This window comes from Lutjanus erythropterus, chromosome 23 (genome assembly GCF_056507025.1).
Source record: "Lutjanus erythropterus isolate fLutEry1 chromosome 23, fLutEry1.hap2, whole genome shotgun sequence".
NCBI lineage: Eukaryota > Metazoa > Chordata > Actinopteri > Lutjaniformes > Lutjanidae > Lutjanus > Lutjanus erythropterus.
In genome coordinates this window covers 1,350,612-1,372,277 of record NC_139339.1, presented here as the reverse complement: position 1 = coordinate 1,372,277, position 21,666 = coordinate 1,350,612, and the positions used below count along the sequence as shown (strand labels likewise).

General features: G+C 40.8%; 1 protein-coding gene across 2 annotated transcripts; it reads left to right on the top strand.

The window, feature by feature from the left end:
* Positions 1–1,104: 1,104 nt before the first annotated feature.
* ttc39b (tetratricopeptide repeat domain 39B) lies at positions 1,105–21,137 on the top strand. Of its 2 annotated transcripts, XR_014769049.1 has the most exons (20): positions 1,105–1,474; positions 11,675–11,709; positions 11,972–12,076; positions 12,933–13,064; positions 13,518–13,588; positions 13,821–13,888; positions 14,443–14,507; positions 15,476–15,581; positions 15,795–15,860; positions 15,977–16,085; positions 16,174–16,241; positions 16,370–16,429; positions 16,673–16,834; positions 17,028–17,119; positions 17,357–17,477; positions 17,601–17,712; positions 18,489–18,606; positions 18,719–18,835; positions 19,083–20,688; positions 20,721–21,137. XR_014769049.1 is itself a non-coding variant. In XM_084712032.1 (19 exons), the coding sequence occupies exons 1-19, from the start codon at positions 1,436–1,438 to the stop codon at positions 19,177–19,179; spliced, it is 1,743 nt and encodes a 580-aa protein (XP_084568158.1). In that variant the 5' UTR covers positions 1,105–1,435; the 3' UTR covers positions 19,180–21,137. The 2 variants fall into 2 exon arrangements, 1 of the variants encoding a protein (XP_084568158.1); XM_084712032.1 differs by having other exon boundaries at positions 19,083–21,137.
* Positions 21,138–21,666: the final 529 nt, after the last annotated feature.

The window sequence follows — 21,666 nt, the reverse complement described above, 5'->3', positions numbered from 1 at the left end:
TGAATATGTGATTTTGCTTTTGAAGGTCAACATTAAGATCCAGATGTTAATTATACAGTGAACATACAGTAAAGTACAATAACGTAAATTAATATTTACAAAGCTTTTTGTCATAAGGAGAAAGGTGTAAGATTTTAAGTTTTAAAATAAAACTACAGTTTTAATACATAAATTGCCGTTTTACAAAAAAGTTTATTCTCTTTTCTTGAATATTCAGTTATAGACTTAAAAATATAGATTTTTCTGGTAAAACTAACTTTCATGAGCTGTTATAACTTTTTAAATTTCAGCTTTATGTTGACTTTGAAATATTCACTTAATCTTGTAAAATTACAACTTTATCTTATAAGAGGTTTTCTTGTAAAATGACGACCTTTCAACTACGACTTCTGTCATAATTACATTTCAAAATATTTAGTTGTTGAGGAACTGTGAGTTTGTCAGTGTTTTTTTTTATTAGGTTAAAAGAAATGCAACATGTTTTTCCTCAAAATTACAACTTTATTTCCATAACATATTCACAAATATAGCCAAAACCATCTGAAATAATACTAATAATTTAGGACTGGAGCTGCAGTTAAATAATAATACCAGTAATGTAGAAATGATACGAAGTATCTTCATTTTTTTTTTTTTTTAACTGCTGTACAATAAAACCAGAATAATGTGTAATATTTTAATATTTGTTGAAAAGCTGAAGATAAATGAATATTCACACCCAGTTAAAACATTTACCAGCATCAACATCACAGCAACACTAAATGTAATCCAGTAACATCATTTACTCTGATTCTGAATGAGTACTTTTACTTTGTGTTATTGCTGCTTTATTAAATGTTATTCCAGAGGATACAGAATAAAATTTATATTTATATATTTGTATGTAACCATGTAGTTTTACATTCAGCAGGTAAACACGCTCTCTGATTGGACAGACGGCCTCTCTGTGTGTGTGTGTGTGTGTGTGTGTTTGGTGGGCGGAGAAAAAGGAAGCACGGGAGGTGTGTTTTCAGTGTGTGTGTGTGAAACGGAGACGTTTTTTTCCTCTCTCTCTCTCTCCCTCCCTCCCTCTCTCTCTCCCTCTCTCTCTCTCTCTCTCTCTCTCTCTCTCTCTCTCTCTCTTCACGGAAGAACCGAGCGGAGGATCGGCGTCCAGAAAAACCACCGCAGAGACACAGAGGAGGACGGAGGCGGAATCACAGACTAACAACCGGACAAATCCCGGAAAATACACGGCAGAAACACCAGGAAGAGGAAATAAAAACACACATCTGTCTGCGGGCGGCGGTGTGTGTGTGTGTGTGTGACACAGAGACTGAGTGAAAATGGGAGTGTGTTTGTCCTGATAGGAGCAGAGCAGCAGCGGACCTGAGGGAGGACAGTCACCGGCCACAGACAGACGGACAGACAGACAGAGGGACAGACAGACTGAGACATGGCCCACGTCGGCAACGGAGCGACGGCGGAGGAGGAGGTGGGACTCACCGCACACACACATCACAGCCATTCACTCCTTATATATTACCGGTTATTGTATGTAAATGTAGTTTTTAACCTACAGGTTGGACTACATGTTCAATCAGTCCTGTTGTAGTTCTGTGATACACCTTAATACTGGTGTCCTACAGTGACCTATAACCTCAGTACTGTGAACACCTCACTGTATGAAGGCATGTTAGGAGGTTATGAAGCTCAGTACAGGAACATAACCGCTAAAGAACCTCTGAAGGATGAGAACGCAGAACGTCAGGTCACAGAAGAGGTTCCACTGGTTAATTATGATCTGAAAACCTTTACCTCTGGTCTAAGTCTAAAATTATTTATTTTATCCACCCATCAGAGGACGTTTATACACACTCATCCTAAAGAAAAAATAATAACAACCCTAAAAAACATTAAGAACCCAGATATCAAGGCTAAGAACGGTTGAGAACCCAGATATTTAGGATAAAAATAAATAAACTTTACAAAGAAATTAAGAACGGGTTCTTACAACTGATATTTTTGGAAGGTCAAATATTGAAACTACAACCTCTCAGTCATTTCCACAGCAACATGATGCAAACAGATAACTAGAACATACAGGGTTCTTCAGCTTGTCCCTGTAGGAGAACCATTTTTGGTTAGAACATTTTATAAAAGGTCACTTGGAACCCTTTCAAAGAGCTCAACAGGGAAACCGTTATACCTAGAACCATCTGTGAAAGGATTCACCTAAAGCCCCCTGTGAGAGGTTCTACAAAGAACCCTTTTATGGTGCAATAGTTCCACTTAAATCCTTCTCTGGAGGTTCTATCCAGTACCTTTGTAAAGGGTGCTAGCAAGAATCCAACCAGTGGTTCAAGCAAGAACATTTTTATATTCCAACAATTTTATCTAGAACCAAGTCTGGAGTTCTACTGAGAACCATTTTATATTCCAAGGGTTTTATCTAGAACACATGCAGGAGGTTCTACCGAGAATATTTTTATATTCCAAGGGTTTTATCTGGAATCAACGCAGGGGGTTCTATTAAAAATCTTTTTATATTATGGCACAAAGAACCATTGATTTCAACAATCCTTGAAGAACCCTTTCTTTCAAAAAGGGTTCTCCAGAATCAAATTGTTCTGGGTAGAACCACAGCCCTTCAGGAAGAAGAACCTTTTTGGAACCCTTATTTCTGAGAGTGTAGCCTATGAAACATGTAAAGACTTTTCAGATATTTATTTGATAGTAGATCTATTAAATTTTGCATGATCAATGAAATTCTTAACGACTGATTCATTGATCATTGATTAATTGTTGTCTGTAGTGTTAGGCCATATATTTATTTAATCCTCCTCTGTGTATATATGGAGCTCAATGTTGAGTTTATGGCGTCTTTATCTCTAATGTTCTCTTCTTACATTCATGTTATGATCGTGACTCTGTGGTGATGTTCCTGTGTTTGTGTCTCCATAGTGACGGATACTGTCTGTTGTCCACAGCACTGACCTTATATGACCTTAAAACCATACGTTTTCTCATTCATGTGTAAATGTTAGGGCTGATCAATTAAGCAAAATTTCATTGAAATCGAAATACAGTCCATAAACTACCAGAAATGATTGAAAAATGGATCCTGTCACAATCTTGTCAATTGAAAAATGAGTCCAAACATGTAAACAGGTGGAGCACCACCTGTTTATTGATCAATCTGGCAATAATTCTTCCACTAATCAATTAGCTGTCTGGTCCATAAAATGTCTTGTTTTTTCCACAACTCAGAAGATATTAAGTTCAGGGTGTTTTAGACCAACTGAGCTGTAGATCTTGCCGGTTCAGTCCAGGTGAGCTGTGTGCCGATTATTCTTGTATTTATCTACCTGCAGTGTTTAATCAGCTTTAAGTGAGTTGATACTATCGGTTCCCTTGTTTCTGTGTGTGTGTGTGTGCGTGTGCGTGTGTGTGTGTGTGTGTGCGTGTGTGTGTGTGCGTGCGTGTGTGGGCTTGCTTATGTAAATGGAAGATCAGATTTCAACCACAGGCTGCCTTCTGCACAACAAACACAGGAAGTTGGACGAGAAAGTGAGGATTGCTTTCTGCAGCTCAGACCTAATTGCATTTGTTCTGATCCAAAATGACTAACGATGACGTCACTAACATCTAAATTACAGCGGTCTGCAGTCACACGCGGCGGTCAGTGGACGAATCCTGCCAGGTTCCTGCATGGTACCATGGTGCAGAGCGAGCTAGCGAGGTTATTTTTTAACTTTTATGTTCTCAGTAAAGAGATGTTTAATGTTCCACCCTGGTTCATACCGTTCAAACTGGGAGTGTCCTAGAACAGCTACTGTTCAGAAAAGGTTCTGTTACTTTATTAGGTTCTCAGAATGAGGTCACTAAAGAGGTTCAAAAGTCTGTGCTTTTTTGAGGTTCCACAAAGCATAGACCTGTTGAAGGGACCCTAAAGATGGGTCAGTGGCTTCAGCTGATCTTTACAAGGTCCTTCTGAAGGGTCATGGATCTTTAAAGACATCCAAGATGTTCTTAGGGATCTGAGATATCGTTGAATGTGTATCTGTGTTTTGGGGTTTAGGTTCTGGAGGTCCGTGAGGATAATTTATATGTATTTTGAAAGGGTTTCAAGGCATTATCAAGGGTTGTAGGTGCTTCAGGAGGTTCCAGGAAGTCCTTACACGGGCTTGAAGAGTCTGGGAGGGTCACCCTAAATTACTCTTTTTCTAGGGGGGGTTCTAGAAAGAGGAGGATGTCTTAAGAAGTGTGATTGGGTTCAAAGGATCTTTACAAGGATGTGGGGCACTTAAAGGAGCAGCACTGATCTCTTTGAAGGTTCTACAGATCTCTGTCAAAGGTTCTAGAGGTCCTTTCAAAGGGTCCATGCACTGAGACATCTTTGGATGGGTATAGTTGTTTTTTTTTAAAGGTTTGCGTGGTCCCTAAGGAAAATTTATATGTAATTATGAAGGTTTGGGGGTCAAAGGTGCCTCAGGATGTTTTCTCAGATTTCTGTGAAGATTCTAGAGATCTCTGTTAGTGGTTCTAGAAGTCCTTTCAGATGGTCCGTGAATCTGCCCACAGCCTTTAAATATTTTTAAGAGATGCAAGATGTGTGTTAGGGGAATTGCATAAGATTTTGGAGCCATTGAAGAGGTCCAATGTGTCTTTAAGACTTTACTGAGGATCTTTCTAGACATAGGAAAATTTGGAGATTCTTAAAAAATGCGTTTGATGCCCTTTGTTGAAGTGCATGCGATTAGGGAGGGCCTCCTTAGCTCTGAGAAAGTTTCAAGGTCTTTACTGTCCGATCGATCACCTCAAGCCATCTAGACTTTGTGTTTACAAGCTCACAGAAAATATTAAGTTGGATGATGTGGTGTGGCCGCGGGTTTTGAGGCTGTCGTGCATCATACCTCACCAGTTCATCTCCCCATCTGAGCTCACAAACGCTCCTCTGTCAGCCTCCAAATCCAGCTCATCACATTACGGAGGAATTCAGCTGACTTCGGCTGAGCTGCGAGGAATGTGAGACAAGCTGTGTTTATTAAAAAGAAATTTAAACACAGTGGAAGGTTATCATCCAGACGCTCTGCCCAGCAACAATAAAAAACACGAACACGTAGACAGAAATGATTAACAATGTCTGGTCAGACTGAAACACAATCAGCTGATCATGGTGCTGACAACATCCAGTGATGCAAACAAGCGTGTGTGTGTGTGTGTGTGTGTGTGTGTGTGTGTGTGTGTGTGTGTGTGTGTGTGTGTGTGTGTGTGAGACCCTCGACTTCTTGTCAATCAAGGACCCTGAAGCTAATTCTGCAGTTGAGTAATTCTTTCTGTTAAAACCCTTCAGGTATGAATGGAATGTAAATAACGCCCTGAGAATAAATACAGCAAACACAGAATATGGTTCTACCTTTGTTTGACCTTCTACTTGCCTAGTTGGCTGCTCACCATCGTAACTAACAATTAAAAGCTCTGCATCTTTGATTTAAGCTTAATTTATACGCTATCAGACTTTCAGATTAGCTCAAAAGTTGGTTGAGTTGGTTTCAGGGTTCCCTGAGGAGGTATCGGGGTTCTCAAGAAAGGACGAGGAGATGTCAGTGCTCGGTTCCCTCAGTCACTAACTACATTCTGGCATTTTAGAAGTAGATCATTTCTTTGCATTGTTGTGGTTTTGGAGGCGTTATTCCGAGTTCCTGAATGAGGTTCTTTTATTCCTGAACATTTTTAAGGTTTTGAAGGGTTTTATCCGGACAATGCTGCATTATTTAACTCACAGTGTAACTATATCAAACCTGCAGCGCTGAGAGCTTCAGGTGATGAATGCAGACTGTTGTGTGACTGGCTGGTTCAGCAGAATGTGATTATTAAGAAACACAAGGAGACCACTGTCTTCCTCTCCACAGTAGAACTCCCATCGCTTCCTGTTTCCCCTGCAGGGTCAAAGGTCAAGGCTACACTACTCGCATCACAGAGTATAACAGTTTCAGTGGAACAGTTAAAGGTTGTGTTTTTCTTGAGGATGGGTCTGCGGCATTTATCTTTACAATTCCACAGATTCTTGAGGAGGTCCAAGAGGTTTCAGATGATTGATAAGGTTCTGGGGAACAAATACCAAGACCACGTTGAGGGTGGTAAAAAGGTTCTGGTAATCTAGATTTTGGATTGTGTGATGGGTGTTGAAAGCTTGCTTGGGGTTATTTGAGGGGATTTGACAGGTCATTGAGGGAGGTTCTGATTTCTCTAAAGGGATGTTTTTGAAGTATTTTGAGGATGCTGATCAGATCAGTGAAGGGGTTCTGGGGATTCCTGTGGAGATATCATGTGCTATAGAGTGGGTTCCACAGCTTTCTAAAAGGTTTTATGGGTCATTGATGGGTTTCTGGGCGGGATGCTGAAGGAGCTTGTTTGAATGCTTTTATGTCTTTGAGGAGGTTTTACAGTTTATTTGGTACTACTTGGGATTCCTCAGAAGGTTGGACAGATCTTAGAATATGTTCTAAGGGTCCTGAAGGTCTTCTTGTGGTAAACAGAAAGGGTTGCAGTGATCTTGAAAATCTTCTTGTGGTAAACTGGAAGTGTTCTAGAGGTCCTTCAATGGGTAATGGGAAATGTCGCCGGTCTTCAAGGAATCTTTGAGAATCGTTCATGATCTTTGAGATGGTTTTATGGGTCATTGAGCGGGTGCGAAAGACCTTGAAGGTCTTCTACGGATCTTGAAAGTCCCTGAAAATTTCCCTCAGTGAGCACCAGGAAGTTTGATGGGTCTTCAATGAATCTTTGAATATGCCGAGGTGAGAAGGTTATGCAGGTTATTTCATGGATTTGTTGGGTCATGGATTGGGTTCAGAGGATCTTGAAGGTCACTCAGCCGTTTCCCAGGGCTCCGTCAGTGGATGCCAGGAAGTTTGATGGGTGTCAAAGGATCTTTAAGTGTGCCAGGGTCTATGAGAAGGTTCAATAGGCAATCTTTGAATCTTTGAACCAGGACGTTTTGTGGGTCTTTAAGTTTCCACAGGTCACAGATGGTTTTGATGGGTCATAGAGTGTGTTCTAATGGTTTTAAAGTTGTTCCTAAAGTCATTGATATGGTCATAGAGAAACATTGGACAGAACATATTTGACAGGTGGCCAGTGAGGTCCTTGAGGAGATTCTGGTGTTCTGACAGGGTTTAAATGCCTCTTAAGGGGGATGTTTTGTCCTCGAGGGGGTTTAACAGGACAGTGAGGGCATTCAGGGGGTTCTTCTGGAGTTTCCAAGCCTCCTTGAGAGCAGTTGGGTTGTTTATGTGTTGAAGTGTGTCTGTTTGGTAATAGGACACAGTATGTAGGTCTTGACTAATTGATTAGAGACCTGCTGCTGTCACAAGAGAAGCGTCCCTGACACTGACCTCTCCTTGTGTGTAATATCATACAATGGTGTAGCTGTTTGCTTTTTCCACATCACTTATTTTCATCTTGCACAAAAACTGCTTGTGTTGATAGATCTGCTGCTAAAACACTTCTTAAAAACTAAAATATAAGAAAATCTGCCCTTGTACTTTAATCCAGCTGTAAACTCAGAGGAATATTTAACTTTAAAATAGTTTGAAGTGAACCAAAGATAAAAAATGAAAGAAGATACATGGAGAGAAAGTAGACATTACAACAGTGCAGGAAGTAGAGAGACGGACAGAGGATAGTAAAATATGTAGAAAAAAAATATAAATAGTAATGAAAAATATAGAATAAGTAGTAGAACTATACAGTCAACCAGAAATGAAAACACACCAGAAGATACAGAACGAAAATAAATGTGCAATAGTGTAAACTAAAATTGCCTTATATTTTATCTTTGACCTCTCTGCTGTATGGAAAGATAAAAGCTTGTAAAGTTAAATATTAAATCACAGATTGACAGGATGAATCTTCTCTGGTGTTTACAGTCTTGACTGCCATAAAAATGTGAACGTTCTCGTGGGAAACTTAAATTCAAGAGCTGTGTAACGTTTTAATCACGTTTTAAATATCATGAAGATTCAACTGAAACCCCTCTGGATCAGATTTAGAGAAAACGAAAATATAAAAGTGGTGATGGACAGTTTTCCTTTAATTTGAAAGGTCATGACCATAGTTGTGTCATAGCTGCTGATTAAAGGGAAGGGAAGAGAAAAAAGAAAGAAAGGACTTTCTAGTTGTGTTTTGTGATGAGTAGTTATCCAGAAATGTGGTTCCAGAGGAGAAGTGTGTGGTTTATTTCTTAATTTCAGAAATCTACAGAAAATCTTCTGTGGTTTCTGTTTCTTAAATGTGAGGGTTTTTGGTATCTTCCTCTTCATATATCATAGAAAACTGATTAATTTGGGGTTTTGGACTGTGAAGGACAGTATTTTCTCACATTTTACAAATGAAACAGTTCATCTACTGATTAAGAAAATAACCAAAATAAAAATGGAAAAACAGTGTTGCAGAATCTCCCAAACAATGGAAGTGAATGGTGACCAGTTTTCAAACATAAAAAAACAAACGGGGGGGGGGGGGGGGGGGGTTCTTCCATATGTCCTGGTTCTGATTGAACTGGTTGTTCTCAATTATGACCTTAGAGGAACTAACTAGATTACATTCTGTAATGTGTACTCAAGTACAAGTAAAAGTACAGGCTTGAAAATCTACCCCCAACAAATACTAAATTACAGTAACTTGAGTATTTTTGTGTGAGGTTTTGATTTGTCGTGTCGACGCTCCAGGCTGCAGAACGTCACCTGTCACGTCAATTTAAAGAGTCCATTGTGTTGTGAGGTAACGTGCTGGACTGACTGGTTAAACACCATTTCCTTTATAACACACACACACACACACACACACACACACACACACACAGCAGGAGCTCATGTGGCCAGTGTGTGTGTGTGTGTGTGTGTGTGACGCTGTGAATGTGGCAAACTAAAACACCGACGGGGTGTGAGGCGATGTCAGAGAGAGCATCTGTTTGTATGGGAGAAAGAGAGCGAGAGCGGTGAAAGTGTGAAACGGGAGGACAAGTGTGTGAGCGGAGAGCGTCTGTTCAGATTCACACAGAGTTATTTTCTCATCTCTGCAACACTCCTACATCTTTACTTCCTCACACCCACAAACTCTTTTCTTTCTGTCCACCTTCATTCCTTCTTCTTTTCTTCCCCTGTCATTCCACAGGATCATTAAAAAAAAAGTTTCAGTCCCGTCAGTCCAAGTCACTTTTTGTAAAACTTCCATTTCCAGCTTCTCACAGTCTGTCATTAGCTTCAGATGTGGGCGTGCCGCGTTTTCTTTTTTCAGAACAACCAGGACTGTTTGAAACTGAAGAAAGATCTGAAGTCAATAGTTGCAGTCAACATTTACAATGAATTAAAGAAAACTAATATTTAGTTTTGCTAAAGTTGTCAGATATAAAAAGTTTCAGATATAAAAAGTTGTGTTTTTGTCGCCTTAAACTGGAGCTAAATAGAGACCACTAGATGCCACTAAATACAGTTATACTGACTTCTACCACCAGGGGTCGCATGTGACTCGGCCGTCTCCATAAAGAAACGTAAGAGAGGGCTTTTAATTTGACATGGATACAGGAAGTGCTGAGTTCGTATTAAAAAGTCAGTGGCTTTTCCACCACAAGTTGCTTTCCTGAAATGTTTCACAATAAAAGCCGTAGTTAGAAATGAAGGGTTTCTGTGAACTGAGATGCCACAGGGCTTTTAATTTGAAACAGCCAGCCAGCTGTGATGCGCACTCAAGTGCTGCTTTTTTGTGCTCCAAATTTCAAATGCTAGCTTTTGTTAGTGTTCATGATGTGTCAGCGTCAGAGACCTGGTTGCTGTAATTCACCTCAGTACTGTATTCCCTCTGGTCTCTGTTGGTCTCTGATGCTAACTGAGCTAACTAGCAAATGGCAGCTGCAGCACAGTTAGCAGCAGTGCTCTGTTGATCTCAGTGTTACAGGAGAAAAGGTCGGTGTTGAAACAATCCTCTGACCTAACAGCAGTGTTTTTCTGCTGTTGACCCCGTCCACATTAGCTTAGCTTCCTGCACCGGTGCTCCTGCTGCTTCTCCACAGCTGGAGGTGCCAACTACTGACGGTAACACACTGACTGTGGATCAGAACCTCATGCAGACACACTTCAAATAATCCGAACTGCCCCTTTAAGTGTGTCAGAGTGTTGAAGTGTTGTTGTCAGAGTGACACAGTGGGTCGATAGCTGCAGCCTGCAGGCTCAGAGTCACTCTGCAGAGCTGCGACTGTGTGTGTGTGTGTGTGTGTGTGGCTGCAGCTGTGCGCTATTATGTAAGAAGCCACTGGGATGCTATTATTAGCCTGCTACTGAGGCTGCAGAGACAGACTGTGTGTGTGTGTGTGTGTGTGCATGAAAAAAATAAATGTTGTTTCTTTCAAGTTCACATGTTGATGCAAAAATAGAAAATGCGTTGGATTTGAGACACTTCTGAGGAATGTGTGTGTGTATGCATGTATGTGTGTGTTTGTGTGCATGCATGTGTGTGTGTGTGTGTGTGTGTGTGTGTGTGTGTGCGCGCGCGTGGTTCACATGAAGGGGAAGCTCCTTGAACAAACAGTGTGACCTCGAGCACAGCTGATGTCAGCAGCCTCCACAGCTGAGGGTCAAAGTGTGTGAAGCTTCGGTTCCTCCAGCGACCACAGGGCGGCGTTTTCAAAAACACTGACTGGAAAAGATCAATAAAATCATTTTAATTTAAAATCAGGGATGAAAACAGTCATGCAATGATCAATTAATCAGTCGGTATGAATTGTAAAATTTAATCGATGTACTATCAAATAAACGCCTGAAACATGAAGCTCTATATGTTTCATAGGCTACACTCTTAGAAACTAGGGTTCTAAAAGGGTTCTTCCTCATGGGCTGTGGTTCTGCCCACTTCTGAGGAAGCATTCTTGGAACAAAGGGTTTGTCAGTGGTCCTTTTGTAAGACTAAGGTTTCCATTAAGAACCCTTTTCATACAGAGAACCTTTTTTAGAAGAAAAATCTCCTCAAGGATTGTTAAAAGAACTCTTTCATCAACGGTTTGTCAAGGGTTCTTTGTACCATAATACAAAACAGTTCTCAATAGAACTCCCTGTGTTGATTCTAGATAAAACCCTTGGATCGTAAAAAGGTTCTCAGTAGAACCTCCTGCATGTGTTCCAGATAAAACCCCTGAAATATAAAAAGGTTCTCAGTAGAACTCCCTGGTGGGATTCTTGTTAGCACTCTTGGAAAGCTAGAAAGGTTCTGAATAGAACCTCTCATAGAGGGTTCTAGGTTCACTGATGGTTCTAGATATAACCCTTTATGTTGGGTTCTCAGTAGAAGTCTTTGAAAGGGTTCCAAGTTAACTTTATCCCTATATGGTTCTAGTTAGCACCTTTATTTCTGTTGCCGTGGAAATAAAACTTTGACTGAAGGTTTGTTTGATAAAAGCAAAGATTTTAAGATTTTGTAAATATGATTAATTGATTGTTAATTTTATCAATGATTGATGAAGGAAAGATGAAAGAGAAACGCTGAACAGTCTGAAGAATAACGATGTTGACTGTTATTGATTTCCCAGAGTGTGTCGATCATACTGAACTGTGATTGGCTGATCCTCCTCCGTCAGGTTACTGATGATATTTTCAGTTATTCGAAGATTAATTTAATCAAACTGTTTGTGTGTTTTCAGGACTGCTTTGAAGACGCCTACGACCGGATACCTGCGTGAGTACACACACACACACACACACACGCGCAGTCACATGCACACACACACACACACATGCCTGCTGTGTCTGAGTGAGTAGAGATGTTGAGGAGTGTGTGTGTGTGTGTGTGTGTGTGTGCTAGTTTCCTGTCAGCCTCTTATCTCTTTCAGTTTTAGTCACTTCCTGTGCTGACTGGTGGATTCATCTTCTCACTCTTGATGTGTGTGTGTGTGTGTGTGTGTGTGTGTGTGTGTGTGTGTCTGTGTGTCTGTGTGCAGGGCCTGTCAGATGGACCTGCAGACAGCCATCCAGGAGACTCAGTGCGCTTTGAATCTGGTCCTCAACAACAAGTTCTCTGAAGCTCTGGACCTCCTCAAACCATGGTAACCACGGCAACAAGTCTGTGTGTGTGTGTCTGTGTGTGTCTGTGTGTGTGTTTGTATTATGTAATACAAACTGTTTTGTCCTGGTGTTTTTGTTGAAGCACAGTTTACTCTACAGAGCTTGTTAATACTGTCACTCAAACTCAGAACGACCCGATCACGTCACCGATTCCGATAGACGATTGTCTCTAAGTCGTATCGGCCGATACGATTGATTTTTTGTAATACCGGATTTTACCACCAGGTGTCGCAGGTGACTCAGCTGCTCCTGAGGAGAACATAATAAGAATATAATAATAATAAGAGTAGAAGGGTTTTTGTCAAGTGAGTGAGTTTTCTCACATTTCTGCAAATATTTCACAATAAAAGCCTGGCTCAGAAATGAAGGGTTTTTGTCCACTGAAACACTTAATTTGAAACAGGCACAGGAAGTGTGTCACACTCTCCCGCCTTATTAAGAAATGAAGGATTTTTGCCCAATGAATTGTAAGAGAGCTTTTAATTTGAAATGGCCAGAGGAAGTGTTAACACCTCCACAACATGTTTCTGCAAATGCTTCATAATAAAAGCCTTGCTAAGAAATGACTTTATTTTTTGTCCACTGAAATACTGGACGGCTACAGGAAGTGTTGAATTTCTGTCAACAAGTCAGTGAGTTTTCCACAATGCTTTCCTGAAATGTTTCACAATAAAAGCCTTAATAAGAAATGAAGGGGTTTTGTCCACTGAAATGTTATAGGGCTTTTAATTTGAAATGGCTAGAGGAAGTGTTGGGTTTGTATACTGTTGTTCCTGTAACGAAGTGTCAGTACCACCTGTATCGTGTGTGTGTGTGTGCGTGCGTGTGTGTGTGCAGGTGGAAGGACAGTATGTACCACGCGTTGGGTTACAGCAGCATCCTGGTGATGCAGGCAACAATGACCTTTGAACACAGAGACATCCAGGCTGCCATGGCAACCATCAAAGAGGCGTTACACACCTGTCAGAGGTGAGGCAGAGAGAAGGTTGTGATGAAATGTGGCTCAGAGATTCATGTTCTCAGGATGAATTATAATAAATAAAATTGTGAGCATGTTAGCACGCTGACATTAGCTGCTAGCATGACTGTAAACTCTGAGCTGTTCATTTAAAGTGACCAAAAAAGTCCGATTTTGTTGCAAAGAGCTATTTTTTTGTGAATTTTTTGTCCTGCAAATGTTGTGAAATAGTGACATTAACTGTTTACAGGCTGTCACTTCCTGTCATTGTCCAATATTATATAAATATAGAAGTTTTGTTCAGTTTATGTAGGATTAGCATCACAAACCTTTAACTAATATTTGTCCCATGCAGATAATTGAAATGAGCCAAATTTCACATTTTTATCTGCCTTCATACTGAAGCTGCTGCAGGAAAACTGCTGACACACGGTCGGATTCTGTTCCCGTTTCTGGTTCTGCAGGTTCAGGAAGAGGAACTCGGTGGTCGGATCTCTGTCCAGTCTGATCAGTAAACAGTCCAACCTGCAGGAAGGTGCGTACAGACACACATCCCGCCCACACACACACACACACACACACACTTTGATTGACAGCTGAGGTCTGCAGGAAGTGCAGCTCAGAAAAAATACAAGATAAAACAAAAATCATCAGCAGCAGGAGGAGGAGGAGGAGGAGGAGGAGGAAGAGGAGGAGGAGGAGGAGGAGGAGGAGGAGGAGGAGGAGGAGGAAGAGGAGGTGACTGTGGTGTGTTTGTGTGTCTGCAGAGGAGATGCACGCAGAGATCTGCTACGCTGAGTGTCTGCTGCAGAAAGCCACGCTGACGTTTGTCCAGGTCTGTCTGTCTTTTTACATTTTTCCCAGTCTGTCTCTGTCTCTGTCCTGTCTGTCTGTCTAAATGTGTATTTATTTTCTTATTTATTTATTGATCTATTTTTTATTTATTTATGTGTTTCTTTACTTATTATTATTTATATGTATGATGCAGCTGGACAGCAGCTCTTCCATTTGACACCAAACAGCCACGCAAGCTCCCCGCATTTTGTAAAACAGACTGTGCGTTATAATTGTGTAGTCAGATAACCTGATGACATCACTATGACATCATCAGGTTAATTGCCTCCTAAAATGTAACTCAATATATTGATAACTTTTCTGGACGTTCTACTCTGAGGAACACCCAAAAATCAGAGAGACAGACTGAACATAAAGAGTTAATAACATGACATAATGTGGCATTAACTAATGATGACATAACAGCACGTCCTGGGAAACAAACCAGAATGAGCAGAACTGAGCTCAGACTCTGGAGAATCACTAACGAGGCTGTTAGTTAATTGAATAAGATGTTAAATTAATTTTCTTTCTGTGTCTTTGTGTCTCTTCCAGGATGAAAACATGATCAGTTTCATCAAAGGAGGCATCAAGATCCGAACAAGCTACCAAATCTACAAGTGAGCGACTGTTTCAGACCCTCAGAGGCTGAAACATATCTCGTCAGCTCAGGGACGAATAGAGACGATAACAATTAATCAATGATCAATTAATCGGTTGTGAAGAATTTGATTGATCATGTAATATTTAATTGATCTACAATCAATTAAACACCTGAAAGACGAAGCTCTTTATGTTTCATAAGCTACACTCAGAAATAAGGTTCTTCCTGAAGGGCTGTGGTTCTACCCAGAACAATTTGCTTATGAAGAACCCTTTTTGTAGGAAAAGGTTTGTCAAGGGTTCTTTGTAAGGCTAAAGTCTTCATTAAGAACCCTTTTCATTCCAAGAACCTTTTATAGAAGAAAGAGTTCTTCAAGGTTTGTTGAAATCCTTGAAGAACTCTTTCATCATCAGTTTGTCAACGGTTCTTTGTCTTTGTCTCAATAGAACCCCATGGTGTGTTCTAGATAAAGCCTCTGGGATATAAAAAGGTTCTCTGTAGAACCATCAAACCTTGGAATATACTGTAGAAAGGTTTTCGGTAGAATCCCTGGTTTGGTCTTGATAAAACCCGTGGAATACAAAAAGTTCTTGTAGAACCACCTGACTGTGTGTTCTAGATAAAACCCTTGGAATATAAAAAGGTTCTCGGTATAACTTCCGAATAGAACCTCCAGAGAGGGTTCTGAGTGGAACCATTGCCCCATAAAAGGGTTAGGGACAAGCCAAAGAACCCTACATGGTTCTAGTTAGCACCTTTATTTCTGTGGGCAACATTTTAATTATTAATCAACCAGCTGAAGAACCCTATATGGTTCTAGTTAGTAACATGTTACTCTGGAAATAAAAAATGCATTTAAGAAAAAAGATTTTGTGTCAGGATGTAAAAATGATACGTTCAAGTTAAAGGTTCCACATCCTTCTGAGTAAGATCACAGTTCTGTCTCTTCCTGGTTGTGACATCATGTTTCATGTCGTCCAATAGGGATTGTCAGAATGTGCTGAATGTCACTCAGGACCTGGCGGGCCAGTCTGATTCGTTCAGACAGTTTGAGGGCGGAGTCAAGCTCGGCATCGGATCCTTCAACCTGGTGGGTTTGTTTAAAAACGTCTGCAGTAATAAAACGTTTGGTCACGTTTCAGCTTACGTTAACTTTAAAAAACGTTTTTTCAAATGAAAACTCACACTCAGACATTTGCAAAGAGCAGTGATGCAGATTAGTTACTTTCAAAATAAAAGTCTTGGACAGGTTCAGGCACCCGAACTACTTAATTTAAGAATATTATTTTCTGTCTCTCTTCAGATGTTGTCTCTCCTCCCTCAGAGGATTTTGAGGTTGTTGGAGTTCATCGGATTCTCAGGAAACAGGGTCAGCACAACAAATTTAAAGGGATATTCCACCCCAAAAAAAAAAACTACCTGTAGACTCAGAGGGCAGCCCTGAAAATCAGTTAGTGATAATCTTTTGTCTCTGTGTCTCTGCAGGGGTTTGGTTTGTCTCAGCTGAGGGACGGAGCCTCCAGTCACAGTCTGAGGTCCATCCTCTGCGCTCTGACTCTGCTCTTCTACCACACATACGTGTCACTGATTCTGGGTAAGAAAACACAAATACACCTCAGCCTTTCCTCTCTGTACTCAGAGACTTTGTGAACATGACCGTTTGTTCTTGTTTTTTTTATCAGGAACTGGAGAAGGGAACCTGGTGGAGGCTGAAGCTCTGCTGGAGCCGTACCAACACAAATACCCCAAAGTAAGACAACCAGGTGCAACTCTGCAGAAAATATGAAAGATTCAGTCTCATGAGAAAAGTACAGTTTTGTTTTAATTTTAACAGATGAAATATTTTCTAATATAAATCGATTAACGTCTTTCTTTCAGGGCTCCATCATTCTCTTCTACTCCGCTCGCATCGCCACGCTGCGAGGAAACTTTGAGAAGGTCTGAAACACACATTTTCATTTCTGTCTTTCAGTCTGTCGTCCAGTTTACAGGCAGGACGAAGAATCCAGTTTAAAGCTCCGTTTAGAACTTTTTAAGATTAGATTTGAAGTCTGAGAGATAAGACGGTTCAGGATCTGCTTCTGTAACAGGAAGATAAGATTTTTCATATCTTTGAAACTTCTGTTAAGATAAAGTTGAGACGTTTCTCTGTGACGGCGTGTGTTGATGTGTGCGTCTCAGGCGCGGTCGAGGTACGAGGAGTGTATCAGCAGCCAGCAGGAGTGGAAGCAGATCCACCACATGTGTTACTGGGAGCTGATGTGGACTCACTCCTACCAGCAGGAGTGGCAGCAGGCGTACCGCTACGCCGACCTGCTGTGCAAAGAGAGCCGCTGGAGCAAGGTCAGCGCGCACGAGACGACTGATATCTACTGATTACAGAGACTTTGTCTTTAGAAAAACGATTTCCCAGCATGCTTTGATGCTTCTGCATGAATGCTTTCATCTCTGGACGGAAAATAATACGGAGGCTGATCGATGCGTCACAGAAACCTCGTGACGATGAGCTGATGGCGTTTCTTTTCATCCTCTCCAGGCCATCTACGTTTACCAGAAGGCGGCCATCCTCAGCATGATGTCAGAGGAGGAGGTGAAGAAGACGGGGGAGAACGTCGTGGAACTCTTTAGGTCAGTCTGCTTCATTAAAACGTTAATTAACTCAACACCAATCAGAACCTCAGAGGGAGACACACTGTGTTCAAATGAACAGGAGGGTGTGTGAGTAACATGAGGAGACTTTTTTCTTTTATGCACTTTTACAAAGTGAAAACTTCAGGACATTTGCAGAGATGAGAAGTAACTAAGTACAAATACTTTGGTACTGTACTGAAGTAGGAATTTAAATGTGTGTGTCTGTGTGTGCAGGCAGGTGGAGGGGCTGAAACAGCGTCTGGCGGGGAAGTCGATCCCGACGGAGAAGTTTGCAGTGAGGAAGTCCAGACGCTACAAAGCTGCTCAGCCCGTCCCCCTGGTCGTCCCAGCGCTGGTGAACTCACGTCTAAATTTAAATGAGTAGTTAAAGTCTGTCAGAGAGATCTGATTGGCTGAACAGCAGCACTGAGCGGCTCTGAATTTAAGCTAATGGATTAATATTTTACCTTCTCTGTAGGAGATGATGTACGTTTGGAACGGTTTCACCATCGTCGGGAAGAGAGCCGACAGCACTGAGTCCCTGCTGGTTACCATAGAGACGGCTGAGGAGCAGCTTCGCAACGACCCCAGTAAGATAAAAACGCCGCTGCTACTAGCTCTACGGCTAACACTTTCCACTAATAAAGCTGTTCTTAGACCAACAAAGATGAATTTTTAACCTCAGTAAAATCATGGCCTAACTTTAATTTAGTTGCACCAAAATGTTACTAAACTCCAGTTTAAACTCCAGTATTAACTTTAAAGTGACACTTTTGTAGGTTTTAACTTTTGAGCGGGGCTGCCTTTTAGATAACTGAGCCATCATGAGTAGGCTAACTAGGCTACCCAACTTTTTAGCTAGCTAGCTAACAAACAGTATAATGCTTTTTTACTTTATAGTTAGCTTGCAAACTATATTATGTATTGTTTTCTGTAGCTAGCTAAGAAACAATGTAATTTTATTTTCATTCATAGCTAACTAGCAAACAGTAACTTCTTAGCTAGCTAGGTAACAATATAAAGGTTTTTTTTTTACTTTTTAGCTAGCAAATACTGTTTAGCTAGCAAGCAAACATAAGGTTTTGTTTTGTTTTTCTTTTACTTTTTAGCTTGTAATGTTTTGCTGAAGTATACAGAATACAGAGAACTCTTTAGCTTTTTTTGTTTTGTTTTGTTTTGTTTTTCAATTTTAATTCGGGTAGGTAAACATCTTCTTAGTGATTTTTGGGTTACATCCTAAACTTGGATTTAAACTTAGATTTACTAAACGGAGATTAGTTTTCAATTCTACAGGACAAAGATGGACTTTTTTTTTTGCCAATATTCAACCAAACAAGTTTCATCTCACTCTGTTTCTGTCATTCAGACCCGTCAGAGTTTCATCCAGATGACAGCTGCCTGGTCCAGATGTTGAAGGGTCTCTGTCTGAAACATCTGGGCCGGTTACTGCAGGCTGAGCTCTGCTTCACACAGGTCCTGTCCAGGTAACACACACACACACACACACACACACACACACACACACACACACACACACACAGGCTGAGTGTTCAGTGTGTGTGAGATCAGGTAAACTGTGTGTTTGTGTGTTTTCAGTGAGAGTCGGATCAGATTCGATCACTACCTGATCCCCTTCACTCTCTATGAGTTGGGTCTGCTGTATAAACAACAGGGAGATTTCACCAAGGCCACCACGTACATCGAAAACGCCAAGTGAGTTCAAACGCCACCCCTCACTGTCGTGCACCTTCATACACCTTTATAATGTCATATAAACCTACATAAACGTTGATTGTTGAAATCCTTGAAGAACTCTTTCATCATTAAGTGTCCGTCCATTTCAGTTCACCTCTTTAATAACTTGATTGTTTCTGTTCTATAACACCAATATCTTGATATTTAAAGTAGAGCCTCAGGTGCATTAAAGAAAATGACCATTATTAATGTTGGACTTCATCAGGATGAACTACAAGGACTACTCCATGGAGTCCAGGCTGCACTTCAGGATCCACGCAGCCCTCAACAGCCTCAAAGGATCGCCTGTTGGCACCCCATAATACTCTGAAACAACTCGAACTACAGCTGGAAACGACCGAGGATCCAGGGAGCTCAGCTGAAGTGAACGGTCCGCCCCCTCGATGAAGAGAACCGGGCGTGTTGGGGGTTTGAGGTCACGCGTCCACCAGGACTCTTTTCCTCCATCGCTAGCAAGCTTACATTTTATTTATTTTTTCAGTTGTGTGAACAGATGAGATTATTTAAACTTGCGCCTCTTCTCTAACAGGCTCGGGCTTCCGATCAGCGTCTGCCAGCTGAAACTGATTTTCCTGGTCGATGCAGAGCCGCGGTTCAATGCCAAATTTCCATGTAATCAACGCACCGATAGTTACTGACGCTCCCGTACGGAGACGATCGCACACGAGACGGGTTCGTTCACTCAGAGATGCTTTGCACAGGAGACACTCTCTAACTGAAAAGGTGCAGCCGTGTCGCAGCGGTCCCCGCTGTTTTTAACTCGGTGAGACTGCTGGAAAGACTCGTTCACTCACAGACGCTCTGCACAAGAGACACGTTTGAACTAAACGAGTTAAAAAGTGCCGGGGAGTCCTGCAACACTGCTGCAGCTTTCTGATATAAAAGCACAATGTAGGAAAAGTTTCAAACTTCTGAGAAAACCCAGAAAGCATCACCTGTCAGACCACAAGGGGGAACCAGTGAGTGACAAGATGCATGTCACAAATAAGTCTTTAAACTCAAGTCCCAAGTCCTAAAGGTTGAGTTTTGAGTCCTAAACAAGTCATAATGGTCAAGTTATTTGGTCTTATTTGTAATTTTCAACATTTTATATTCTGCAGTTCATTATTTGTTGATCAACTCGTAGATTTTGTACATGAATGAAATTATCTTTGGTATAATTTTTTTCAGCTGGAGCTCAGTAACTTCACACACTAAATGATTAATAGATTAATAATGAAAATAATCAATAGTTGCAGCCTGAGTCGGATTGTGTGGATCGTGAGAATGAACAGTGTTAATGTTAGCTGATTCAGGAAATGAATGAAAACAAATTGATTCATGATTTGCTCTTTTGAAAAAAACAAAACAGACTTTTTAATCTTTGGACTTGAAGGAAGCTATCAAGTATTTTCAAGTCAAGCTTTTTTTATTTTGTTAAGTCGAGTCTTAAGTCATCAGATTTGTGACTCCTCACTTTTTTAGTTTTAATTGCAGTCGGTCTCTTTTCAGCTCTTCCAGGATCTTCTGTCACCCTGCAGCTCTCTGTCTGAACGAGCCCTAAAATTTAATCTTTACTGTTAAAAATAAACACTTTTATTTATTCCTACCAAACAAATCACAGCCTTAAACTGAAGTAGATGATCATTTTGTATCAAAGTCAGGATGAACTGCGAGACATTTACTCACAAAAATGATGTATATTTTTGGGAAGAATCATGAATACTGACAGATTTCAGGTTGAGAGACGTTGTACTGATGAAACTGATGAGTGTGTTCATGTGAACAGCAGGGAGAAGTGTGTGTGTGTGTGTGTGTGTGTGTGTGTGTGTGTGTGTGTGTGTGTGTGTGTGTGTGTGTGTAGGAACACACAGTATTTATGCTTTATATTTTCTTTACTTTGCCTTTTTTTGATTTCCTAATAATGCATCACATGCCGCGTGTGACACAAACGTGTCTGTGCACACAATCACAGCCTTCTCACCAATCGTGGCTTATACTCGCGCACACACACACACACACACACACACACACACACACACAATAATACACTCATTCCAAGCTTGCACATAGTGGGCAATATGCACATTGCAAAGAGAAACACACAAATGGCTGTAAACGCACACATTTAGCAGCAATATAAAAGAACTTGTGCTGTTAGTCAACTTCGGCGTCGTTCTGTGGGTCGGTGTGCGTCCACGTTTTGAGTTTGTAGTTTTAACTGTAGTTTTTAATTTCTCAGAGGCAGAGCAGCTTCAGTGGCAGTAATTATAATATTTAATTAAATTTAAGTATTAATCAATATTTTTACACACACAATGGATCAAAAGTTGTGAAGAATTATTATCTACAAATACACATCCGTATTTTACAGAATAATTTGTTTAGACCTAAATCTACCCAAACTGACCTCAGATAATTTGGGCCTATTTTCTCCGCCTGTCGGCGCCAGTTTTGCAATTGAGGGTTTTGTCACACATACCTGAGCAGTGGCTAACAGTAGTGTTTGCTTACTGTCGCTAACAATAGTGTTCACTAACAGTGGCTGACAGTAATATTTGCTAACAGTAACTAGCAACAGTGTTCACTAACAGTCGCTAATGGTAGTGTTAGCTAACAATAGTGTTTGCTGTCACTAACACTAGCATTCACTAACAGTAGCTAGCAGTGGTGTAAGCTAACAGTAGTGTTTGATAACTTTTGCTAACACTAGCATTCACTAAGAGTAGCTAGCGGTAGTGTTAGCTATCAGTAGCTAACAATAGTATTCTTGAACAGTTGTTGACAGTGACTAGCAGTGGTGTTAGCTA